This window comes from Fistularia commersonii, chromosome 29 (genome assembly GCF_037954325.1).
Source record: "Fistularia commersonii isolate RoL2024-O1a breed Wild chromosome 29, RoL_Fcom_v1.0, whole genome shotgun sequence".
Taxonomy (NCBI): Eukaryota; Metazoa; Chordata; class Actinopteri; order Syngnathiformes; family Fistulariidae; genus Fistularia; species Fistularia commersonii.
In genome coordinates, this window is record NC_141312.1 from 6,308,146 (window position 1) to 6,331,695 (window position 23,550).

The 23,550-nt window shown below is 40.3% G+C and overlaps 1 protein-coding gene across 1 annotated transcript; it reads left to right on the forward strand.

Annotated features, from left to right (window-relative positions):
• Positions 1 to 6,157: 6,157 nt before the first annotated feature.
• Positions 6,158 to 23,423, forward strand: LOC147216835 (aldehyde dehydrogenase family 3 member A2-like). Its single transcript, XM_086176621.1, has 18 exons — positions 6,158 to 6,289; positions 7,797 to 7,959; positions 8,722 to 8,953; positions 11,135 to 11,220; positions 12,715 to 12,923; positions 13,069 to 13,186; positions 14,167 to 14,308; positions 14,441 to 14,607; positions 14,689 to 14,788; positions 15,721 to 15,959; positions 18,717 to 18,879; positions 20,581 to 20,628; positions 21,094 to 21,258; positions 21,381 to 21,526; positions 22,517 to 22,609; positions 22,702 to 22,768; positions 22,848 to 23,011; positions 23,121 to 23,423. The coding sequence occupies exons 2-18, from the start codon at positions 7,798 to 7,800 to the stop codon at positions 23,301 to 23,303; spliced, it is 2,484 nt and encodes an 827-aa protein (XP_086032747.1). The 5' UTR covers positions 6,158 to 6,289; position 7,797; the 3' UTR covers positions 23,304 to 23,423.
• The last annotated feature ends 127 nt before the right edge of the window (positions 23,424 to 23,550 follow it).

The following is a 23,550-nucleotide window of genomic DNA, read 5'->3' on the forward strand; positions in this document are numbered from 1 at the left end:
AACGTCCCAGTTCCGGTCCCGGTCCGAGCAGGCGAGCGTCCGGTACTGGTCCACGTAAAACGCATCCATTTCTCTTGTATTGGTGGGGTGGCATACACTCTGGGTCAGGATGCAGGACTCACACACACACACACACACACACCACCTGGAGGCGTTTTATACTGAAGGACAGAGAACGACCCCCTCCTCCTCCTCTTCCTCCTCCTCTCCCCCTTTTCTCCCCATCTTCATCTTCCTCCTCCCACCACTCTTTGCTTAATATTGTCAGAATCAGAATTCTTTTTTAATCCCCTAGAGTGGAATTGCTTTTTGTTCAACACAGAGTAAAGTGGAGCAGAATCAAAATACATTTCTATATAAAAATAAATAACAGAATAGCGAATAATGCAAATAAAATAAAAAAAACGGTAGAGATCATAAGAAATAAAGAAAAATAAAGTTAAATGTGTGTAAATATATATGTAACATATACATGTGCATTTACAAGTACGTGTATATGATTACATGTAGTATTAATGTGCACAAATTAGGGTTATGTCACAAAGTCTTGTTCATATCTTTACACACATGTTAACTAACACACTGTCCCAACAAATAGGTGTGTGTGTTTGATCCCAGGTGACCTATAGCTGCGTTCATACACTCCAGACCCATCTGAACCACAAATCACCATCAGTTTTTATTTTTGTTTACTTATTTTATTTTTGAAGGCCTTTAAGGGAAGCTTGAAAAGAAACAACATTCTTACTCCATTAAGCCCCCCGGGCATCCCTCTGGATGGGGGGCATCCAATCAAAGAGGGAATGAGATGGCAATTTTTGAAATTTCAGCAGTGATAAAGTCATTTTTGGAGGCTCACTGCACCACAAAAGCAGATGTTAGGCCCTTATTCCTTTGTCATGGTGTGCCATGATGCACGATGATATAGATTTGTCATAACTAGTCTTTTCTTGGGTCAGTTAATAGCTCAAGAGCGGTTGCAAATATTTTTTTATTGTTTTTTTTTTTTTTTTTGTGATATTCAGTGAAATATCCACCTTGGATGTTTCCGATGCCACGTGTTTCAAACAGATCGCTGCTTACATTCAAATTTTCAGTCGCAAGTCATTTTCAAAATTGAAATAAATGTAAGCATATCTGTTTTTCTATGCCACACGAGTGACTGGCCAACCCAGCTTTAAGAAGTATTGCAAAGACGTTTTTCACAGCTGATATTAAAAGTGAAGTAGTTCAGGTGTTTGGGGACAGGAGGCATCATTTGGGGGTAAAAGCTTAATGAAGTAGATTAATTGATTTTAAAATCGAATAAAGCATTTGTTTTGTGTTTCATATGTATTATATATTCCAATGTATTCTTTTCTTACAATATTCTCAGTATTATAGGCATTAACAAGTTCACCCCCTCCTCTATTTATAACACTATTTAGTACAATCTCATTGTACAGGGAAACACGTTTCCACAGTGTACATCTGACAATAAATAAATATGACAATAAACACTTTGAATCATGAATCTGCCTTTTATTCACTATTTATTACTTACTTGAGTATTAGCTGGAGGTTGCTGAGATGAAGCTGTTGAGGTTCTCTTTGAAAGTAGCCAAAGGGAAAAGTAGTAGAGTTACTTAAAGTATTACTGTGCAATCATTTACTTACTGCCTTGTTTTTTAGTACATCTCTGTAAGCAGTACCACTGTGCATCGTCACATTGTCTCCTGTTATTGTCTCCATTGTTGTCTGTCGGCTGTAAAATGGAGTTTACAAAGTAGGAATTCCATTGCATTGTATGAATCACCATATTCTTACAACAAATATAACAATAAAAATCTGGAATATTATGCTTGAGTCTTTTATGGAGGAGAGGGGAGGGGGTACAATTTAGCTTTGGCCCCGGGCATCACCAGACCTCTGCACGCCACTGGATCTGCAGGGGAAACGCACAAAGGCCTGCTCGCCTCCTGGTGCGCCTAAAAAGCGTGTGGATGGTGAAAGTGTATTGCAGGAGGCCCGCCGGAGTGTGACGCTTCGGCCTTAGGTGATAAATCTTCTTCTCTCCTTCCTGGTCGGACGCGTTTCCACCGATCAGACATCAAACGGCGGATAAACGCGCGGTTTAACGCACCGCCAGTTCCCAGGCTGGTGTCAGACAACGATGCTTCCGTGATTTACATTTTTAAACATTTTACAGGTAGGCATAAATAAATACAAACGCCATTATCGGACCCAGAGGTTATTTCCTTTTTTTGTTTTGTTTTGTTTTGTTTTGTTTTGTTTTTGCTTTTTTCAGAGTGCCATGGTCATAATATCACATGACCTATGGAAGAGCCTTAAAACCATGTGACAATATTTTGACACAAAAGCTCATTTGGTCGGTGATCGTCTTCAAACAGGCGTGAAATGGAAAACATCACGGAACAATAGGACTTTCTGATCATAACTACAAGTCACATGACTTGCATTAAGAGGACAATAAATCGATACCCGAAATGCGCAAGTGGTCGAAACCTGGTGGCATGCAGCAGACCGGGGGTCATCTTGGATAACCGGGAGAAAAATACGTTTCTTTTCAGTCACTCGTTTCTGTAAAAGCATCCCCAGCCATTAAAAAAGCAGCGTGAGTTGGTAATAGTAATGCGCAACAAATGGACACCGACGAAACAAATCACCACTAGGTGGCAGTATTATACATTCTGATCAGATAGATGGATAGATAGATAGATAGATAGATAGATAGATAGATAGATAGATAGATAGATAGATAGATAGATAGATAGATAGATAGATAGATAGATAGATGGGTCTTCACCAACACCAAATTTATCAGATGGCTTTTGGTGATTGAACAACATCATAACGAGTAAACCATGCAGTCCAGTCTAAATATATATTAGAACCATGAAGATATAGCTCTACGTTTTTTATGTCTTTTTAAATACAAATATTTGAAAAAGGTCATTCGTATTTTTTTGGAAATACAATTTCTACTTATTTGTCTGTTCATTTCGATGGTAATCTATTTATGGCTGCTCTTATTTTTTAACATGCACTGGAATTACAAATATGTTTGGCTAACTAGCTTGCTTGAATAGTAATGTAAACCTTTTAGATTTGAAACAGATACTTTAGAATGCTACATTTTTGTTTATTTCAAATGTAGGAACCTTTTTCACGTCATCTTCAACCTGTGGACGCTATGTAACCTATATTGCTAACCTTTTCATGATAAAAAGTACCAACAATACGCAAACTGTTCTTCCTTCAGTGTCTGAATTCCTCCCTTTCTACCTCACAATTTCAGGTGTGCACACAGAGAAACGCTGGCCTTCTGTGTCCACACTCCTCTTTTAGAAAGCAAGGATCAACACTCGTGTGTGAATGACGCTCTGCCCTCCTCTCCCTCACCTACATCTTTGCTCCTTCCTTCACAATACACAAACACCGTGCCTCTGCTGGCTGTTTGATGTGGAAACTCCATCCACATTTCCTGTCACCCTGACAGTTTTTCCTGGGGCCCTGGTCCCGGAGCTGCAGCGCTGGGGAGAGATGGTTACTTCCCAGCCGTGTCCTCCACCGTAAAAACTGAAAAGTAGAAGATGGGTGCGATTTCAACTTGGCTGTGGATGAAAGAAAGGTGGATTCTGCGACCCAAGAAGGAAAAGGGAGAAGAAATGATTTGGCGCGGCTATAGTTACAAAATAAATAGATGTCACGACTCCCAAGGAATGAGGAATAGACATATTTTGTCAGCGTGCCATATAGTGCTGAAATATAACAGTTTGCTGACAGTCCCATCTTATCTTTTCAGCAAAGGTGGGCAGGTAGACCATCTTTAGTGTAGCCACAGGTCATTTGTTTTTCACTTACTCTTTTGGATCAGGAGTTACATTACAATTAGTCATGCAAATGTCAAAAAATAGCCATGGGCTCTTATGAGATGCGTCACTATGACAAAATGTCAAAAATTCTTTAATAAACTACTTCTACCTGTAATTGAAATACTCATAATAATATTGCTAAATGTAATAATAATTCTTATCACAACAAGAGAGCAAATTCCTGTATGTCTCTATACGGGGCTTTATGTTTGACGATTGATCGGTCAAGGTTAAACCCACCCCAGCCCTTGCCTATTGTCAGATAATATTTGCTCCAGAGCCATGTGTGCTGGGTAAATTGTGCAAACAATGAATGAATGAGTTTATGAACAATAATATAGGCATTATGAATAATTAATAGATAATCAATACATACATTTCCTTGAAAACAGCCAAATGTCGTGTCTGAAAAAAAAACACAACTTCTTGTCATCAAATTAGGAAATTAAATCCACGGGACTAGGATCTGCCATTTTGTAATCTTCTCTACACCGCGCACCTTTGTCCTCTGGGCTGATGACCCAATGTTATGTTTGTTTTTTTTCTTTTTATGTTGACTTCTTTCTAATGTAGTGTAATTTAAAGGTTTTCCTGATAATTGAGAATTATTTTCTGAATGAAATGTTAAAATGCAAGAAATGAGTAAGCTGAAGATATATTAGATGTTGCTATGTAAACCAATCCGATTATTATTACGTTGTCAATAGCAATTGATAACATCATCCAATGGTGTATGAATCAGCAAGTATCTTTCAAGGTCAAACAGTCCTGAGAACTTCCGTTCAGGGGTCGCCACACCAAATCAACTTTCTCCATCTAACCCTATTCTCTGTATCCTCCTCTCTCACACCAATTACCTTCATATCCTCTCTCACTATGTCCATAAATCTTCTCTTTGGTCTTCCTTGATACCTCTTGCCTGGCAGCTCCAATTCCAGCATCCGTCTACCAATATATTCTCTATCCCTCCTTTATTTCGCTAACCTGTATAGGTCATTCTCACCCTTACTATTTAACCGAGCATACAAGTCATCTTACGCCCTTTGATTTGCCTTTGCTACCTCTATCTTTACCTTACGTTGTATCACTACTCCTGTGTGTTCTCTTCAGTCCTCTTAGTATCCCACTTCTTCTTTGCTAGCCTCTTTCTCTGTATTAGTCCCAATATTCAAAGACCCCACTTGCAGTCCCAGACTCTAGCCTTTCCTCTTCTCTCCCTGCTTCCGACCACGCCTTCCTCCTCTCCTTCTTTGACCTACAGTTGCCCAGTTTCCATTGGTTCCCTGTAGGTCATCGGGACCAATGGCGGTAGTTGTTAACCCGGGCCTCAACCGATCCGGTATGATCTGGTTATTATGTTTGATTCGCATGTCATCATCATAATAATCATCATCATCATAATTATAATACAATGACATTCTCTTTTACCACTATATTTGATTTGTCAGGAAGCACGGTGTTATGAACGACACAAACCCAACCTTGTCTCCTTCCATCATAAATAAGAATTACCTGAAATTGTTGTTAAAGTAATAACTGAAATAACTGTTAGCTCGCAATACAGAGAAACAGTCACTGCCGAAAGATAGAGACCTGTTTGCCTCTTTTTTTTTTTTTTTTAATAAAATGAAATACAAATACTCAACAGTCTTACTATAGCCCTATTGTTAAAAGTAACATTACAATTTCTCAGTTTGCAAAAACTGAAGAAAATCCTCAGGGGAAACAGAAAAAAATTAGATTTGCTTGCGACCCATATATCGAAATCCATACTTGAACTATTTAAAGCATAGCCTCAAGTTAGCATCCAAGAGAGTCAAAGTTTATACCTATTTGCCGATATCTGGGGCCTGAGTACTCAGCTTGGGTAAAAAAGGCGGAGGACCCCACTGGGCTCTGTAATAGGATATTTGCAAAGCCCTAACTTGTTGAAACAATTTTGGAATTTTGCATAATTATCAGACCTGGAAGGCATCGACTTTCCCAGGCCTTGCGATTGCTCACGTGTAACAACCCGCCTTTCGTCATCACTTCATCTGATGACCAAACAAAACATTGCCCCAAGTAACTAAGTAATAAATACCAAGCACGACAATTCGTTTAACGTGCACGTCCTCCAAACGTTGGATATTTTTGGGGTTAAAGGTGTAAAATGCTGCAAGACAAACAACATCCTGCTGGCCTGAACAGGCCCTCCCTGGGAACTCTCCTGCCCCAAGCGCACGCGTACACGCGCGCGCCCCGGCCAGCCAATGGGGCTTGCGCTCGTGGGGAGCCGACGGGGGGAGGAGACAAGAAGGGGGAGTCCTAAGCGCTGTCACCGAGGTACCGGGGAAGGCGTCTTCCCCTTTCTCGCCTCGCTTTGACGTCCAGACCGAGGGTGAATATCAAGCCGGACATTTACAACAACTCAGGTAGGAGTAAAAGAAAACAAACTAAAAAAAAATAAGACCCCCGTCTTCTTTCTTTACGCCCCCTTTATAATACGACTAGTGGGACTCGAGGTCATCCGACGGCCATCATCGCGAGGAGGTTAGCGAACCAAAAGAGAGAGAGAGAAAATACAACGGACACAAATGTAGATTAAAACAGGACGCAAAGTCTTCTGGATGTTGTAGGCGTTTTTTTAACGGAGCTCCGGTGCGTGTTTTGACCTAAAGCCTCTTCGTGTTACATTGTCTCCATTAACGGAGGGAGTCGCTTAGTAGTAAACGCAGCTAAGACGACCGCTGAATCTGTGGCGACGTATTTGACGTTCCACTGCGCAAGTGCAGTTCACTGCCCGCACTGGAAGTGTTTATGTCTGCCTTGCTTTGCCTCAAAAACAGAATGTCGATTGTGACGACTGAATGTGATTACTGATGTATTACTGCTGATCGAGGAGGAGTCCCGATGTAACCAACTCCATAGCTGGAGCATTTCGTCATATTACCAAGATTCACATCTCTGTGCACGACTGTGACCAGTGGAAATTCATTTGAATTGTACCGTACCATTTGTACCGTATTTTCTCTCTTGAGGATTGTATGTAGGTTGCCCGGCGTGTCTAACGGTGTGCAAATCCTGCATAGCTATGTTACAAAGCAGTTCTCCCCAAAGCCCAGAGGTTATGTAATCCGTTTATTGGAAACACTGTCTCTGTATCAGAACACTTCAAAGTTCATTTGCTTCACTTATTTTTCAATATTCCGCCCCCACAATGAAGTAAGAATTTCGTCTCACAGAGGAACATGTTTCCTTACAGTGCATATGACAATAATCACTTTGAATCCTTGAAATTGACCAATAGGTTAGGACATGCAGTTGGCCAAGTATGAAAACACTCATAAATGGGTGTCATTGAAAATGTATAAAATCTTAATTCACAGTGGGAGCGTTCCCAGCCACACTATTCACTTCTAACCTCTTTTCAGCTTTTATGATTTCACCTGCACCCACAGCTGTGTTATTGAGCAGTGCTGCACAGTGTGTAAGAAATTGACACCGTAAGGCTGTTTTGGCACTTTTGTAGATCAATGTCTTTGTTTTTCTTTGCAAACTGAAAACTGAAAAAAAAATACAGAAAATGGACTCCATAGTGACAAAGGAGACATTTTGTGTCAAGGAATTCAACTCCTGAATTGAAGTGATTTACATATTAACTTAAGATAGCATTATCCAACCTGACGGAGTAGTTGGAAATCAAGATTTTGTTTTTCTAAAAGAAGATGTTGTTAATTAACTACAACCTCGAATAGCTGTCTGTCACTGAAGTAAGAACATGTTTTCAGTAACTAAGCAGTTATTACAAAAGAAGCAGTTGTTCTGTGCACTGGGCTGTAATGAACTTTTTTTTATGATTACACAAACCTTTGCTTTTGCAGCCCATAAGGAGCCTCAACAAGGTCATTTTTAACTATCTGTTGAAATGTTGTTCCCAAGCATGTCTCGGGAGGAGAAAGTAGTGGCTCAAGCCAGGAAAGCCTTTGAAACGGGAAGGTCCAAGCCCCTGGAGTATCGCATCTTCCAGCTGAAGAACCTGCAGCGCTTATTCACAGAGAGACAGAAAGAAATATCTGATGCCATCAAGAAAGACCTCAATAAGGTAAGTAGTAAGTTTCGCCTCCACTGGAATGCTGGGGTTCAAAAACTTTGACCCCCAAAATAAGTGTCTCACTACACCACCTATTTCAATATCATAATCATCAAGTTGGGGTACGGGCTAGGTTGAACCCCCACCTCTTGTCTAATGATACCTAGGATTGGCAACAGCTCTGCAGCTATATGTGGAAGATGAGCTGAGTAGATACTAAATGAATGAATAAATGATACAGTAAGAAAAAGATAACGTTAGAAGTACCGGGAAGATTAAACCAAGTAAAATAAAATACACTGAGATCAGAAATAGAGGTGTAAGATCATCTTTTCCTTCATCAGTCCAGCATATGGGGAAATCCACACATTAATGAGTGCTTATCTAAAACAAAGACATATATATTTAAGGTAAACATTGGTGAAGGGTGGTCCTGACCTCCATTTTCAAAACCCTTGTTCTGAATATGAATCCTATTATAGAACATGCATCAGTTACTTAAAGATACAGGATAATCACTTGATGCCTGTTGAAATGTTATTTCTTTTAACTTATATATTAATGTAAATGAATCAGCCTTGGTGTTTATCACACTTTAACCTTTCTCCAGAGACATGAAGAAGACAGACACAAAGTGTTACTGCAGTAAAAAAAATCCAAAAAACAACCTAGAACAAAATGCTATTCATTAACCTCCCAACACAAAAAGAGAAAACATTATCAATGTGGCCTGTTTACATTGTGAATGGTTGGATATAATTGTGGTTTGTGCAGAGCGAGGTGGTGACCCAGCTGTTTGAGACCCTGGGGCTAGAAGAGGAGATCAACCTGGCTGTCCGGAAGCTGAAGGATTGGGCAGCCCCTCGAGCAGTGGAGAAGAATCTGCTGACCATCTCTGACACCGTTTACATCAAGCCGGAACCTCTGGGCGTGGTGCTGGTCATCGGGGCCTGGAACTACCCCTGGGCTGTCACCATTCAGCCGCTCATAGGAGCCATCGCTGCCGGTACAGTAAGATTGCGAGTGTGTGTGCATGTGTGTGTGTGACAAAGAAAAAATTTACTCACAAAGGAAAAGGCGGAAAAGTTTGTGACATAATGTGGTCAATGAACACATTTTTATCAGATGCTGAAAGCATTTTGCGTGGTGCAGTGGTCAGCATGTTGGGCTCAAAGGACCCTGGTTGGATTCTGACAAGGAAAACTTTCTGTCTGGAGTTTGCATACTGTCTCCCTGTCCCAGAAAATTGCCCCGAATGAATGAGTGAGTGAATGGTTGTTTGTTTATATATGTTGTCCTGCAATTGACTAGCGACTAGTCCAGGGTGTACCCATCCTCTACCCTGATGACAGCTGGGATGGGTGGCAGAGAGTTGAAATCTTTTTACTCTGCATGTACGTCTATAGTAAAGCTGATATTTATGCATTAAATCAATACTATATCATTGATCATATCACTAATATCAAACAAAAAGCGCAACAACCTTAATTTTTTTAGCATGACAGATAGTTTATAGCACACTTTTTTTAAGCTATACTCTTAAAGATTATGCTACCATATTTCTCATACGTGTCTCGTTGTCTAAAATTATAAAGGCTTCACCCGGATTACAAAGTCCATACTATATCATTTTTCAGATAGCTATCATTTCACTAGTTGAACTGAATGCATCCCATTTAATTTAAAAAAGTATAGGAAGGAAATAAAGCGCAAAAATTGAATCATAAGAACATATAGGAAAGTATTTTTATAATGGGGGAAAAAAACTCATAGAAACTTTGAGAAACCCAATCTGACTTTCTTTTGCGAGATAACACAATCACTGCTTCTTTCTTTTCTCCTTCTCTTGTGTGGACTGATTCAATTCCTTTGTCATGTGATCATAGCCGGCCCAGTTCCCCTTTATTTCAGCATGGCCCGGCATTCTTTATTCTGTGTCAGCTTGTGATCAGTGGGCCAAAGGTGGAGCTCTGAACACTGTACTGCAGCATAAGAGACTAGAAATTGTAAGATTGTGTGTGTGTGTGTGTGTGTGTGTGTGTGTGTGTGTGTGTGTGTGTGTGTGTGCGTGTGTGTGTGATCATCTGTGTGTATTTTGGTGTGTTTGTCTTTCTTTACATGCTTGTCTCAACAGTGATCACTGATCACAGTTCATGTGTTTGCCCTTGTTTTAATGCTTGTCTCAACTGTGATCACTGATGTATCAAAGGGCAAGGCCGAACACCGGCTTGGCGCTGATATAGTGAGCAATCTCATGCATAATTCATTTTTGTACCAAAAGCCTCCCTGCTTGGTCCCACTCAGACTGCATAAACAATCTGCCCTCAAGAGTTTTACCTCAGCTCAGATCACCTTTGTGATGCAAACCTCAGTGTGAAGAGTTTGCTTGTGACGGTTTAGCATGACAGTGCAGAAACCCTTCTGCCAGGACCTTGACTTGCTCTTTTCCCGGATGTTTCTTCCATGGAAGTTACTGCTGAGCACTTTGTTGTCAGGCCATTTGGATGAAAACATTCCTGCACTGTTTGCACTTCGTGGACTTTATCCATCTGAATGCTTGTGATTGCCCAGACATCTGCAAAGTAGTTTATGCACTCCTCCGTAAAGCTCACCCAAGTTACAAGAAAATCAATTCCTTTTTCAGAAAGTTTTAGTGTGCTTGATGGATCAAAATCAATGATAAAATGCTTATTAATTGATCATTCATATTCACTTTTGACATTAAACTAAGCAAAGGAAGAAAGTACAATTATGAATTAGATCTGCCCCTCATAACAGATTATTTGTTTGATAATTACGGTTCGAAGGACAAAGTGACACTACGGTTGCACAACTTTTACTTAACAAGTAAAGGATTTCTTATCAAGAAATATTGCATAACCTCTTATCTCATTCTTAATTCCTGTTTAACTTCCAAGTAGAATGTTGATTTTCAGTGAACACACAGAAAGTAAAACCAAGACGCATCATTTGAAAAAATAAAATGCTAAAAGATTACAGACAGCCACAAGTTGAGGGATTTGGATTTACATTTGTTGTGCAGACTTTCTGTGAGTGTTGTTAAGCATCTTTCCATGGATAGCAGGGTCAGGACCTGAAAACTGAAATCTGAAATGTTTATACTAGTCGGAGGTATCACATTTTCTTCACATTTTCTTATCTCTGTTTTTGCTGCGTCCCTATTCAGGTAATGCAGCCATAGTGAAGCCCTCTGAGGTCTGTGTTCACACTGCAAAGGTCATGGAAGAACTGCTGCCTCTGTACATTGATAAAGTAAGAATGTGCCATCTAATATCAGAGGATTACATTAATATCTGAAAGGTTGACCTGCATCTTGTTATTCTCTGAAGGAGCTAATGCCAACCTTCTAAAAGGTTAGATTAATTTGATTTTCATTATTTACAGAGCAAACATTTTAACTGACATTTTAACATCAATCTTCTTCTGTCAGCTTTTCCCTTCAGGAGTCACCACACTGAATCAACTATCTCCATTTAACCCTATTTTCTGTATCCTCTTCTCTCACACCAACTACCTTCATATCCACTCTCACTACGTCCATAAATCTTCTCTTTGGTCTTCCTCGAGACCTCCTGCCTGGCAGCTCCAATTCCAAGTACCTGAAATCCTCCAGCTTCTTGATCTCTAATCCCTGTAGGCTCACCGTTCCACCCAGGTTCCTCTTATTCACACACATATACTCTGTCTTGCTGTAATTAACCTTCATTCCTCTCTTTTCCAAAGCATACCTCCACCTCTAGATTTTCCCCTACCTCTTTTCTGCTCTCGCTACAGATCACAATTTCACTTATTCTCCATTCTTCAGGCATCTTCTCACTCTCTTGGATCCTATTGAATAATCTAGTCAGAAAATCTACCGCTGCCTCTCCTAGACACTTCCACACCTCCACGGGTATATCATCAGGACCAACTGCTTTTCCACTCTTCATCCTTCTCAATGCCTTCCTCCTTTCACTTTTACTAATTTGTGCTACTTTGTGGTCTACAATAGTCACGTCTTCTACCCTTGCCTCTCTTTCATTTTCCCCATTCATCAGCTCTTCAAAGTACTCTTTCCATCTTCTCATCACTCTTCTAGCATCTGTCAATACATTTCCCTCTCTATCCTTAATCACCCAGACCTGTTGTACATCCTTTCCATCATTATCTCTCTGTTTCGCCAACCTGTATAGATCATTCTCACCCTCCTTACTGTCCAACTGAGCATACAAGTCATCGTACGCCCTTTGTTTTGTCTTTGCTACCTCTATCTTTACCTTATGTTGTATCACCCTGTACTCCTGTCTGTTCTCTTCAGTCCAGTGCTTACATTAAACATGTGCCTTGTTACTTCTCCAAGAGTCCATGAATTTTTAAAAAAAACTTGTACTTTTCAGGTAAAGCCTCTGTATTTCTAATTTTATTTATTCTTTTAATATGAAGTAATTCACCTATTTTTACCTTTTTTTCCTTTTCTCTGAAAAACTTCTTGATGTTACTGCCCCCGCTCCCCCCAAAAACAGTAAGAAAGAAGCCCCAAATAAAGCCAGAAATTAGCTTTAACTAGGTCAAGAAATCATCTAAATATAAGCAAGAATCTGGTGATATAATGTCAAACAAATTTCAAAAAACAAACTTTAATTCACATAAAATGGGTAATCCCTTGTTTAAAAAATGATCAGAAAAAATAGACTCTTGCTGTAATTGTCATAAAATATATTCATGCTATCTCGTCATGTCAAATGCCTATGTATTTAATCTTACCAGGAGCTCTATCCAGTAGTGACTGGAGGTGTGCCAGAAACACAGGAGCTGCTGCGGCAAAGGTTTGATCACATCTTCTACACTGGCAGCAGCGCAGTTGGCAAGCTCATCATGGAGGCTGCTGCCAAACACCTGACACCCGTCACCCTGGAGCTGGGAGGAAAGAGCCCTTGCTACATCGATAAAAACTGTGACATTAGCATAGCCTGCAGGTAAAAACCGCGCTCAAATTTCCTTGCTGATCATTTTCATCAACAGTAATTGTTGGCATAGAATCACCCAGCTTTGTTTTATATGAATAACACATTTTGCATGGAGTCTTTTGTGTTGGCCATTCACCTTTCCATGTCTTTGCAGGCGCATCACCTGGGGAAAGTACACCAACTGTGGTCAGACGTGCATTGCCCCGGACTACATCCTGTGTGACCCCTGCATCCAGGATCGGGTGATTGAAGAGATCAAGAAGTCTATTAAGGTGCCGATGACCCGACATGACACGATATGATCTTTGAAGAACTGTCTTTAAAACCAGGTACAGAAGCCCTGATGGACTAGATAGTTATTGTTTTTTTTTAGTCTGATTTTTTTTTCTCTCTTTTTATTGTTGCACTAATTTAATCCAAGAGGCATCTTGGGCATTAAAGCCTAGTTTTTATTGCAAGCCACAGTCAAATTATTTTACTTATTAATAAGGTTCAACCCTAGTTCTGTTTACCCAGGATAAACACTAAAAGTTTATGTAAGATCACAGCAGCAGTTTTTCCCTTATTTTCTGCAGCTGAGCTGATTCCGCCCCCTTGGCAAATAGTTGAATCTGTTGCTATCATGTTGACATTATGGCTTTGCCCGATTGTCTTTAAAAGGCGGCTGTAGAAAAACGTAAAGACACAGACCCCTTTACTTACATATTCACATCTACAATTTAGAGCATCTTCACTCTACCAACTGACTATCTGTTTACCTTGGAGAGCCCACAGAGCAGCCATGCAGGCATATAGAGAACAGGCAAGCTCTTTACAAAAAGAACCCACTCATCCTCTGGAGTGAAACCCGGAACCATCATGCAAGATGGCATTGAGAAATTAGAAGTTACCCTGATGAGAGAATGCATATGCTGAAGACAACCGGTTATTTGTGCCTCCTTGTGGCTGAAATTATATTACAACAATAAAATCAAAAGCCAATTTAGGCTGTTGTCTTTTAGGATTATAAACTCTGACTTCTAAAATAAAATAGTACAAAGAGCAGTCAATCAATAAAAAAAAAATAAAAAATCAGATTTTACTTAATTCTAAACGTAAATTGAGAAAGCGAGTACAAAATAATGGTTCCAACAGACACGGCACATTCTTTCTTACACATCATAGGCAATATAGTGAGATTTTTGTTATGGTTGTACTTTGTTTGTAATTGCAGTGGTTTGGTTACTATTATGACACAATTTTTTTCTTCCAGGAGTTCTACACAGATGACCCGCAGACCTGCCCGGACTATGGACGCATTATCAACCAGAGCCACTTCAAGAGGATAATGACTTTGTTGGATGATAGTTCAATTGCCTTGGGGGGAGACAATCATGAGTCGGACTGCTATATAGGTAATGCCTCTCAAAAATATATTTTCAAATAGATTTGAGGATATGATTACATAGGTGCTAATGATAAGAAACAGAAGTATTTAAAATAGATAATGAATGGGAAATCTTCAAGCGGGTCTCTGCTGCATTAAGCCCCCACAGTTTTAAGGGACGTAAAGCCACAAGCAAAGGTGATGCAGCAAGAGATATTTGGACCAGTTCTTCCCATTTTGCCGGTTAGCGGTCTGGATGAAGCCATCAAGTTTATCAACGAGGGAGAGAAACCGCTTGCTCTCTACATCTTCACTCCAGATGACAAGGTATCTGAACTTCAGCACGCTTGTAAACTCCTGAGAGGCACAAACACGTTTGACTGCTTGATTTCTGTTTTCTTTCTGAAGGTGATAGAAAGAATGGTAGATGAGACATCCAGCGGAGGACTCCTTGCCAACGACTGTCTTGTCCACTACTCTGTCAGCTCTCTGCCCTTTGGAGGAGTAGGTGAGGGCCCACAGCCTCTGGCTTTCCCTAAAGAATTGTAACACAAACAAGAGTCGCTAACTAATTTTTTAGTTAATCCCTGAACTCCTAGATTAAGTTATTAAGTGTCACGTTTAGTGACAAGCAGAATCTCTGAGAGGATTGACTGCAAAATAAGTAAATTGTTTACTCAACTAACCAATAGTAATGGAAAGAGTCTCTCTGAGAAACCTCCATGACTTCCAGACTCCTGTTTGTGAGGATTTTCCCTGTTCTATGTCATCAATTAAAATCATATGTCAAGATCACCGATCCACTTTCAAAACTTAGGGTAACATCGCAGACTGTTTTTCTTTTGAGCTTCTGCTTGTGGGCTTAATTATCAAAATCTGTAAATTTGTCAGAAAATATTAATTGCAAATCAAGTATATCCAGATGTATTTTGACACTGAGTTCAGAAATGTTATACAATACATTGTTTTATGTTGCACAACTTGTAATGCACAATTTTACCATATGAGTTTAGAAAACAAGTCACAGTAATATAATTATATTTGCAATGGGTATCATAAGAAGTCTGCTATATGTTATCTGACCATCATCAGGACGAAAAAGAACGTGCATTAACATTTCTAAGAACAATTAAAATTGCTACAAATTAGATTAGAATTCTCTAAAAATCATTAGGGGTTTAGCACTAGTTTCTGGATGTGCTGAATTCGGAAGCTCTAACTACCACACTCTGTATTTGAAATACTGAAGAAAAGTCCTGAAAAGCTCACTCATGGTATATCTGATATTCCATTTTCTATACCTGAGCTGATATTTTGATTTATTTCGATACCTAAGGACAGTTTTTAAGGAGAAAGTGAAAGTGAACTAAATGCCTGAAAAACGATAGCAAAATTAGAGCCATCAAATCACCTCTGTTTTATTGTCTCACCACTCTGCAGGAAACAGCGGCATGGGCTGCTACCATGGCAAGTTCAGCTTTGACCAGCTGAGCCACCTGCGTAGTTGTCTGATCAAAAAGCTGAATATGGAGGGGATGAACAGCATGAGGTACCCGCCTCACACACCCAAGAAGCTTGGCTGGGCACGATTTTTCATCCTGAAGAGCATAGACCTGGGCTGGATTGGCCGCATGATGCTGCTGGCCGTTTTGGCTGTCGTGGTTGCTGTCGCGCTGAAGGTGAGTTGCAGAGAGGCGGAGCAAAGCTGCATTCAAACTGCGTGACAGCTGGTCCCTCAGGCAAAGCTGAGCTGCATAGTCAGAAAACAATAAAATACACACAATTAAAATGGATAAGCTTCAATGTCACATTGCGAACTTCAGCTGTCTAATGATAATTTAGTCACACAGTTCCAGCAGGTGGCAGTGATTGCTCAGCTTGTCACTGTCAGTCAGTTGAAGCCACTCACCACAACACCTTAGTGACATCGAGAGGAAATCTGAGATTTGCGGAGCCTCAACTGTAACAAAAATATTGTGGGCAGCATGTGACTTCGCATTTCACTCATTTCTGGTCCTAACCCAAAAATTGTCACTCCAAGTATAAATAAATTTGACCAATATGTTTGATAGGGTGCAGGATAAGCAGAAGAGGATGGATGGATGTTTGATATGTTTTGAATTGAGCTTTAATGTCCATTTATAATGTTCTGTAAAACACATATGTGGTGCTCAGTTTATAGGAAGCTTGACTAAACAGCACAGATCAAATGAATTCATTCAGCAGCTTCAGAGCTCCAAAAAAGGCACATTCAGGTAAAGCCAGTGTAATTTGTAGACTTTCAGTGAAGAAATTAAAAAAATAGACACATTTCTCTGTCCTTTTTGTTAAGATCAATAGCCATTTGCAATGCTCTGTGCACAAATATGCCGGCATCTGTGTTATATATTTAGAAAACAGTGAGGTTTCCATTGCCTTCATTGTTGTGTGTTCATATTTTTGATTCGACAATCTAAGACTAATTTCAAAAGTATCAGTCAATAACAATTTGATGACCTGATCACATTTTTGGGGTCATGGGCTTTGTTGTCTATATTTGATTTCTTTTTAAAATGATAACCGTAAGTGTCCCCCCCCCCCCCGCCCTCCTGCAGTTGTCTCCATTGAGGAGTCTGGGAAACATTACTCCATGGCTCCACTAGGGAGCTCCCCGCACTGGCAGATATGAGGGGGATGAACACCAACAGGCCTCAACATCATGATGATTTCTTCTCTTTCAGAAATATCTGCATTAAGGACGTCGCAGTTCTTTCCTCCGCTGGCAGTTTGTGGCCTTTTACCCTCAGACCAGAGAAAACTTCTCATTGATAAAATTGCTTCATGCACAAGATAAGAACTTGCACAGGCCTTTCACTGTTTCACTGTGACAGTGAATGTTTAGTGTCATTGAGCATTTCGATCCAACAGTGTGTCTCGCACTTGAAAGCATCCCGTTTTCAGGAGAGACATGAATCCCCCTTTAAGACTCTTATTCTTGTCCTCTGCATTTCACTAAACTCTTTCACCTCGATAGCTCAGGTTTGCACACTTTTTAATATTTTTAAACACACTTTATGATTTTAGATTCTAAATGAAGGAGCAACATGCAACAAGGTAGAAATAAATGCTCACTCAAGGTTTGCAAAAATGAAGTTTGCAAAATGTACCAAGCCAGATGTTTTTTTTCAGTTTTACTAATATGTGTTTTCATTGTGAAGAAATTTCCCTCAATCACCTTTTGAGTTCATTACATTTCAGTGCTGGATCGCACACTTAGTGTAACCAACAGTCACTTATGTGTGTTTTAATCGGGGGGATTAAGACAGAAAAACGTCCAGTTTGTGACTGAGGGTGGGAGATATGTGTCTGATTCTTCCGTCATTTTTTATTACTTTAGCCTTCAGAGTCAAAAAGGATCATGTGATGAGTTTTTTATTTGTACTTGCCCGAAGCACCGGCTGCCTGTTGCACATTCCAGTAGCATTTGTAGTTGCTGAGTGTGTTTTTTATCTCACAAATGATCCACTAAATGATGAATGTTCAAATAAATCTATATGCAAATGCTTCAGTGTTTTCACTTTTTTGTTTCATATATGTGTCATAATGGTAGTTTACGTAATGTCTTCGCTTCTGTAATCTAAATCGAAAAATGCACAGGCTGAAGTTACCAGTAAAAATGTTATAATACATTAAGTGATGGGTAAAAACATATAAGCCATGTAAGATATTGAACTTTCACCATTTTAACAATGTATTTTAATTTATTTTTGCCTCAGAATTGTAAGCAGCTTGAAAAAAATATGTCTTATATTTAATACATTTCTGGAGACTAAATATTTTTTCCTCTTCCATTTTTATATAAAGTCACCTGATTGTTTTCAAAATCACAAACCAACATTGTGCATACACTAGGATGATGACATTTTTTAAATAATTGTATGATTTGTCTTATGAAGGCGATAAAGTTGAATCGATGACCTCCCAAAAAAGGTCAGAACAGCGAGGTCGCTACTCATCTTTCGCCGCGAGCTGGAAACATATCTCTTCACCAAGCACCACCCTACTAATTGCGCTTAGCTCCCAACCCCCCGCAAATAAAGTAAATAAATAAATTAATTAAATTAGAAATTAAAAAAAATAGGAAGAAATGAATGTATGTATGTGTATAGTTCTGGATGGCTATTTGGTTGAGTGGTCACTGGTGACTTCCAACTGCTGGTACTTCGAACCTTCGGTGACTGAATTGCACTTCTTGTAAGTCGCTTTGGATAAAAGCGTCTGCCAAATGACTGGAATGTAATGTAATGTAATGTAATGTTGACCTGGAGGACACGACCTTTGACCGCACAGTACCTAATTCTGCCAGCAGGTGTCAACCTTTCCTTGCTCACACCTGTAAGGTGGAGGTCCCTGCTCAGGTTTCTCCTTCCCCTGTTTTCCAGACACATCTTTGAAAGACTCCCATAACCCCTTCCCCTCCTCCTGCCCTCCTCCACCGCTCCTCAAGTCAGAATGTGAGGGCAGCAGAAGGCAGTCAATCAAGATTTTCGCTTCTTTTTGTCACCATGGATTTTTCTCTCTACCTCCTGATTTTGCTGTCTGTCCTCTACCCCTGCACAGGTATGACACACTCACACATGCACGCAAACATTCTCAAGCACATCATTCGCACAACTGAACCTCAAGAAAAACGCAGTTTTGTTGGGATGTGTCGACCAATATCAGTTTTATTAAATATTTCTGAATTTGTATTAAGAAAAACATAATCATGGCTTAATTAAAACAACTATGTACTGACTTTGACAGGGTAATTGAGTTGTTAAGAACAAAAAAGAAAGTCCTGTAACGCAATTATTCCTTACCTTAAACAGTTGCTTATTTATTATTTCAAAATGATCAAAAACATTAAAAAAAAAAATCCTTGATTTTGTGGTAGAACAGGATAACTTGTATTTCTGGCAGATTTGTTTTTCACGAAGATGCTTTGCCATACACTCTGCAATGTATTTCTATATCACCTTTTTGTCTAAAGAGAATAAAAAATAGCAAATAATGAAAAACTAAAAGTTCTGGGTGAAGTGACTTTTTCTACTTCTCAGTTGGGCCCAGGTGGATGAGCCAGGTGGCACAAAGCCAACCTCCACCTGTGCATTGTTCTCAGCTGGTGAGAACTATTATCTCCTTTCAAAGCATGGCATTGTGGGAGGCAGCGGGGTTAATCTGTGCTCCTATATTGGTTAAATAGTTCTCTATAGCGCTTTTCATTCCCAGCAGAGTCAGACAGTAGAGGGTCATTCACATCAGCAATACAATACATGGCAAACACAAACTAAATGACTTCATCAGCACCTGTTGGATGGACACGTTTAATGCAGTGCTGAGGCAGCTGAAGAGTCAGACAAATGTTTTGTAAACCCGCCATCCACTTTCAGCCTGGGTCTAATCAGCAGAACCGCTCCTTCACATCGCACAACACCACCGCGCCTTCGCCTCCAGATCATTAAAAATCAGCTTAAAATGGAAAATGGGGAAAAATGGAAACCATCTCAATAAGAGCATTGACTTTTTCAAGCTGAGATTTAATTGAACTGGCAAGACTTGTTGGTTTGATGACAACTGGAAATGAGTTTCCCACCTCAAACCGTAGACACTGATTTTTCCATAACTAACCAGCTAATTTGTCTGGAAAATCTAAAAGTCCAACCGTGATTGTCAAAGCAGGAGATGACAACCAAAGAATCCAGGCTAGATGACGTGGGATTGGATTGTTTTAACTTTTATTTCCGGAAATGTGGCCTCTATCACTAACTCTGAAGACAGTGATTAATTTGATAGTTGTCAGTTAACTTAATAATGACTGGCTGCAGTTCTGGCAATGGTTTCCACCACATCTTTATTATGAATAAGAATTCCATTAGTGAGTCCATAGGGGTTATTTAGTCATTATTAGCCTGTCTTAATAACGAAATATCTCTGTAAAACCAGGCAAGTAAGGAACAGGATTTATCATCTGAGATTTAGTCATTTTCTGGCTTGAGTCTTGCCCTGTCTGGCCTGTCAGAGGTCAGACGTAGAGCAGCAACACGCTCGCTGAGTGCCTGTTGAATCTGCTGACTGAGAAGAAAAACACACTGGAGCGTGAGTGCGGGAATTAATTCTCTTTCATTAATCGGAGAGGAGAGGCAGCTTGTGGGGTGTGTAGGGGAAGCATCTTCGAAAAGCAATATACTGTATGTCATTGTCTTGTTTAGTGTGTGTGTGTGTGTGTGTGTGTTTGTGTGTGCGTGTCTTTGAACTGAGCGCCCTTCTCCCTCTCTGCAGCCCAGTGGTGCTATCAGAGCCAGTACTCCTGCGATGACACATGCAGAGGTAACAAAAATTGAAAATAAATAAACAAACAAATCAATTAATTATGTGTATCTTGGAAAAGAAAGCTTATTTCAACCGTTTGACCTTTTTTTTCTCCTAATTCACTTCTTGATGAATTTATGACAATCAAGCATACAAAGAAGTTTGTTAGTTTTACCTTTTTTATAACATTATTCTTGAAATGTATGGTCTACCTTTATTCCCATCATATTAATTCCACTCTTTGAACTAATGCAAAATACACCTACGATTTAAGTGTTCTAACCAAGCTAGAACATTGTACACCTCCTCTTGTGGCAGGTAAAATAAGCTTCCTGTATGAAATTAGTTTTCTAATTCCTATTGCTGAGACTCACAGATTTCTGGGAGTACAAAATAACAGCATCACAGATGACTTAGTGAATTCAGTAACAACCAAAAGAATTGGGAAATTAAAAATTAATATGCATTTCTTTTCCCTCTGAGATCCCACCCGCTGGGCGGCTCAGTTCCCCAGCTGCGGGGGATTACGGCAGTCACCAATCAACATTGTCACAAGAAAAGTGCACGTCAACAGCGCCTTGCCACCGTTCGACTTCATCGGCCACAACAGCAGAATCAACATTACAGTGGAAAACAAAGGGCACTCTGGTAAATGAAGCAGAACCAGACACCACTCTGGATCACCTGGGGTTTTACCTCAAACTCTCTGTGTGTGTGTGTGTGTGTGTTTGTGTGTGTGTGCGCACGTAATCGCATGTCCCCCCATGCAGCTCACTTCAATCTGCCCGAGTCTGTCCGGCTGTCAGGAGGAGCTCTGCCTGGTCAGTACAGAGCTGCCCAGTTTCACTTCCACTGGGGGGGCAACGGGAGGCCGGGATCTGAACACACTATTGACGGGGAGAGATTCCCCATGGAGGTATGATACCAGACATGACTCCCAAATAATAACTGAAGGTGAGGAATCCGATTAAAATAATTGTTTGAAGCCATATTGTTATCATTATTTCAATTATTATCTAGTTATGATGGGAAGGAGTGGCCTCCACATTCTGGGTGTGGGAGACCACACCCGACTGGGGGCTGCAAAATCTGACGCCAGAATGAAAGAAATAAAGATAACCAACAAACTTCCGCTTTCATATCCCCTATTTTTTTTAAACATCATGTTTATCGTCTTCACAATGAAAACAACTTTGATATCAATCAAGTGCATTTACTGAGAAATTAATACTTTGAGATATTTGCTGTAGTCATCACCATATAAATGGGCTTTCAAATAAAGAAAGAAAGGAAAGGTCCTGGAATTTCCATGCTGCTATTTAGGATTTCGTTGTTTTTGTTGTTGTTTGGTTTTTTTGTCACAGGGAATCTGTACCCTTCTTTTGGGAATCCATGCTGAGAGTGCACATTTTGAATGAAAGGCCAAAATCCAGGCATCTTGTTTACATGTGGCCCCTTGGAGCCTTTGTAGGACTGGATTTGCCATATAGATTTTAACACTGCTGAACACGCATCTTATATGGACTACACACCCCTGAATCTGTCCAATTACATTTTTATGTCTATGAACGCTCTTTTTCATTTTAAGGCCTCTAAATAATTTTAGCCAACACAAATAATAATCAGTCAAACTAAAGGATATTTGTCTGCTTCAATTCAAAGCAGATATTAAGTCTCTAATTGACTACTGGCCTTGCTGCCATGATGCTGGTGAGTCAGGTATAAAATCATGAAAATCTGAATCTGCGTAACGTTAAAAAGCATGACCGTTGATGAGCGCTCAGTGTATCACGCCTCTCATGATAGTTGCATCCTCTCTTTACTGATTTTCTCTATATTTTTTTTGTATAATTCAGTAGAAATCTTCAGAAGTCCATTGTTCAGTCCTTTTCCTCTCCCTGTCCAGCTGCACATCGTCCACATCAAGGAGCCGTATGGCTCTCTGGCAGAGGCGGAACATGATATGGCAGGTATAGCTCTGCTGGCCTTCCTCTTCGAGGTACTGCATGGGCTATATTCACTTCATTTCCTTTAAGTCATGAACCGCTTAATATTCTGTTAATAAAAACACCGCTGGCGTTTTCCCGGCAGGAGACCACAGATGATCATCCTCATTTGGACAATGTCATTGCAGCCTTAGGCCGAGTGCAGAACAACGGTGCGTGCCGGTACCGAAATAAAGAAACGCCACCGACACCCAAGTAGGGTCGTCCCTTATAGCTGTCCTCTGTCTTAAGGCAGCATCGCGGAGGTGCCAAACTTCCGTCTCAGTGACATCATCCCGTCCGCAAAGGACCTGCACAGTTACTACCGCTACGTGGGCTCCATGACGACGCCGGGATGTGAGCAGGCAGTGGCGTGGACGGTGTTTCACAAGACTTTGTCCATCAGCAGTCGACAGGTGTGCAATAATTACAAATACCTTTTTTATTTTAACCTCAAACTTTTGGATTTCATTTATGTTACGCTTAAAAAATGGTAAATGTCCCCTGTGGTGACCCCTCTCCCAGCTGGATGCAATCACCCGGCAGTGTCGATTCTGGACCGGGCAGCCGATGACCAACATCTTCCGACCGACGCAGCCGCTCGATGGCAGGGTCGTGTATCGTTCCAAAGCGAGTGGGGCACAGACAAGCGCGGCCCACTTGTGGCTGGCTGTTTTCTCCACCGTTCTCAGCACAGCTCAGCGCTGACCGGGCGACCACTCTGTGTGTGTGCATGTGTGTGTGTGTGTATAAAGAACACGTTCCCTGTGTAACTGTGGTTATTCATTACTCCAAATACCGACTGCGTTTCACGTAAACTATGACCCAATAAATGAACCAGGAGTGTTGCAAATCTGAGAAGTCACTTTTGCTTTTGTTCCATTTTGGCCTACAGTGTATTAGGCTACATCAAGTGGCACTTAGATGATCCCTTGCTGGAGAGTTTCCGCTAAAT

Bases quoted from the DNA above. Each gene is read 5' to 3' on its own strand.
- LOC147216835 (XM_086176621.1), top strand. From the start codon at position 7,798: ATGTCTCGGGAGGAGAAAGTAGTGGCTCAAGCCAGGAAAGCCTTTGAA. The intron at 11,221-12,714 runs GTAAGAATGTGC...TAATCTTACCAG, and splicing joins TGCCTCTGTACATTGATAAA to GAGCTCTATCCAGTAGTGAC. The intron at 15,960-18,716 runs GTGAGTTGCAGA...CATCTTTGAAAG, and splicing joins TGGTTGCTGTCGCGCTGAAG to ACTCCCATAACCCCTTCCCC.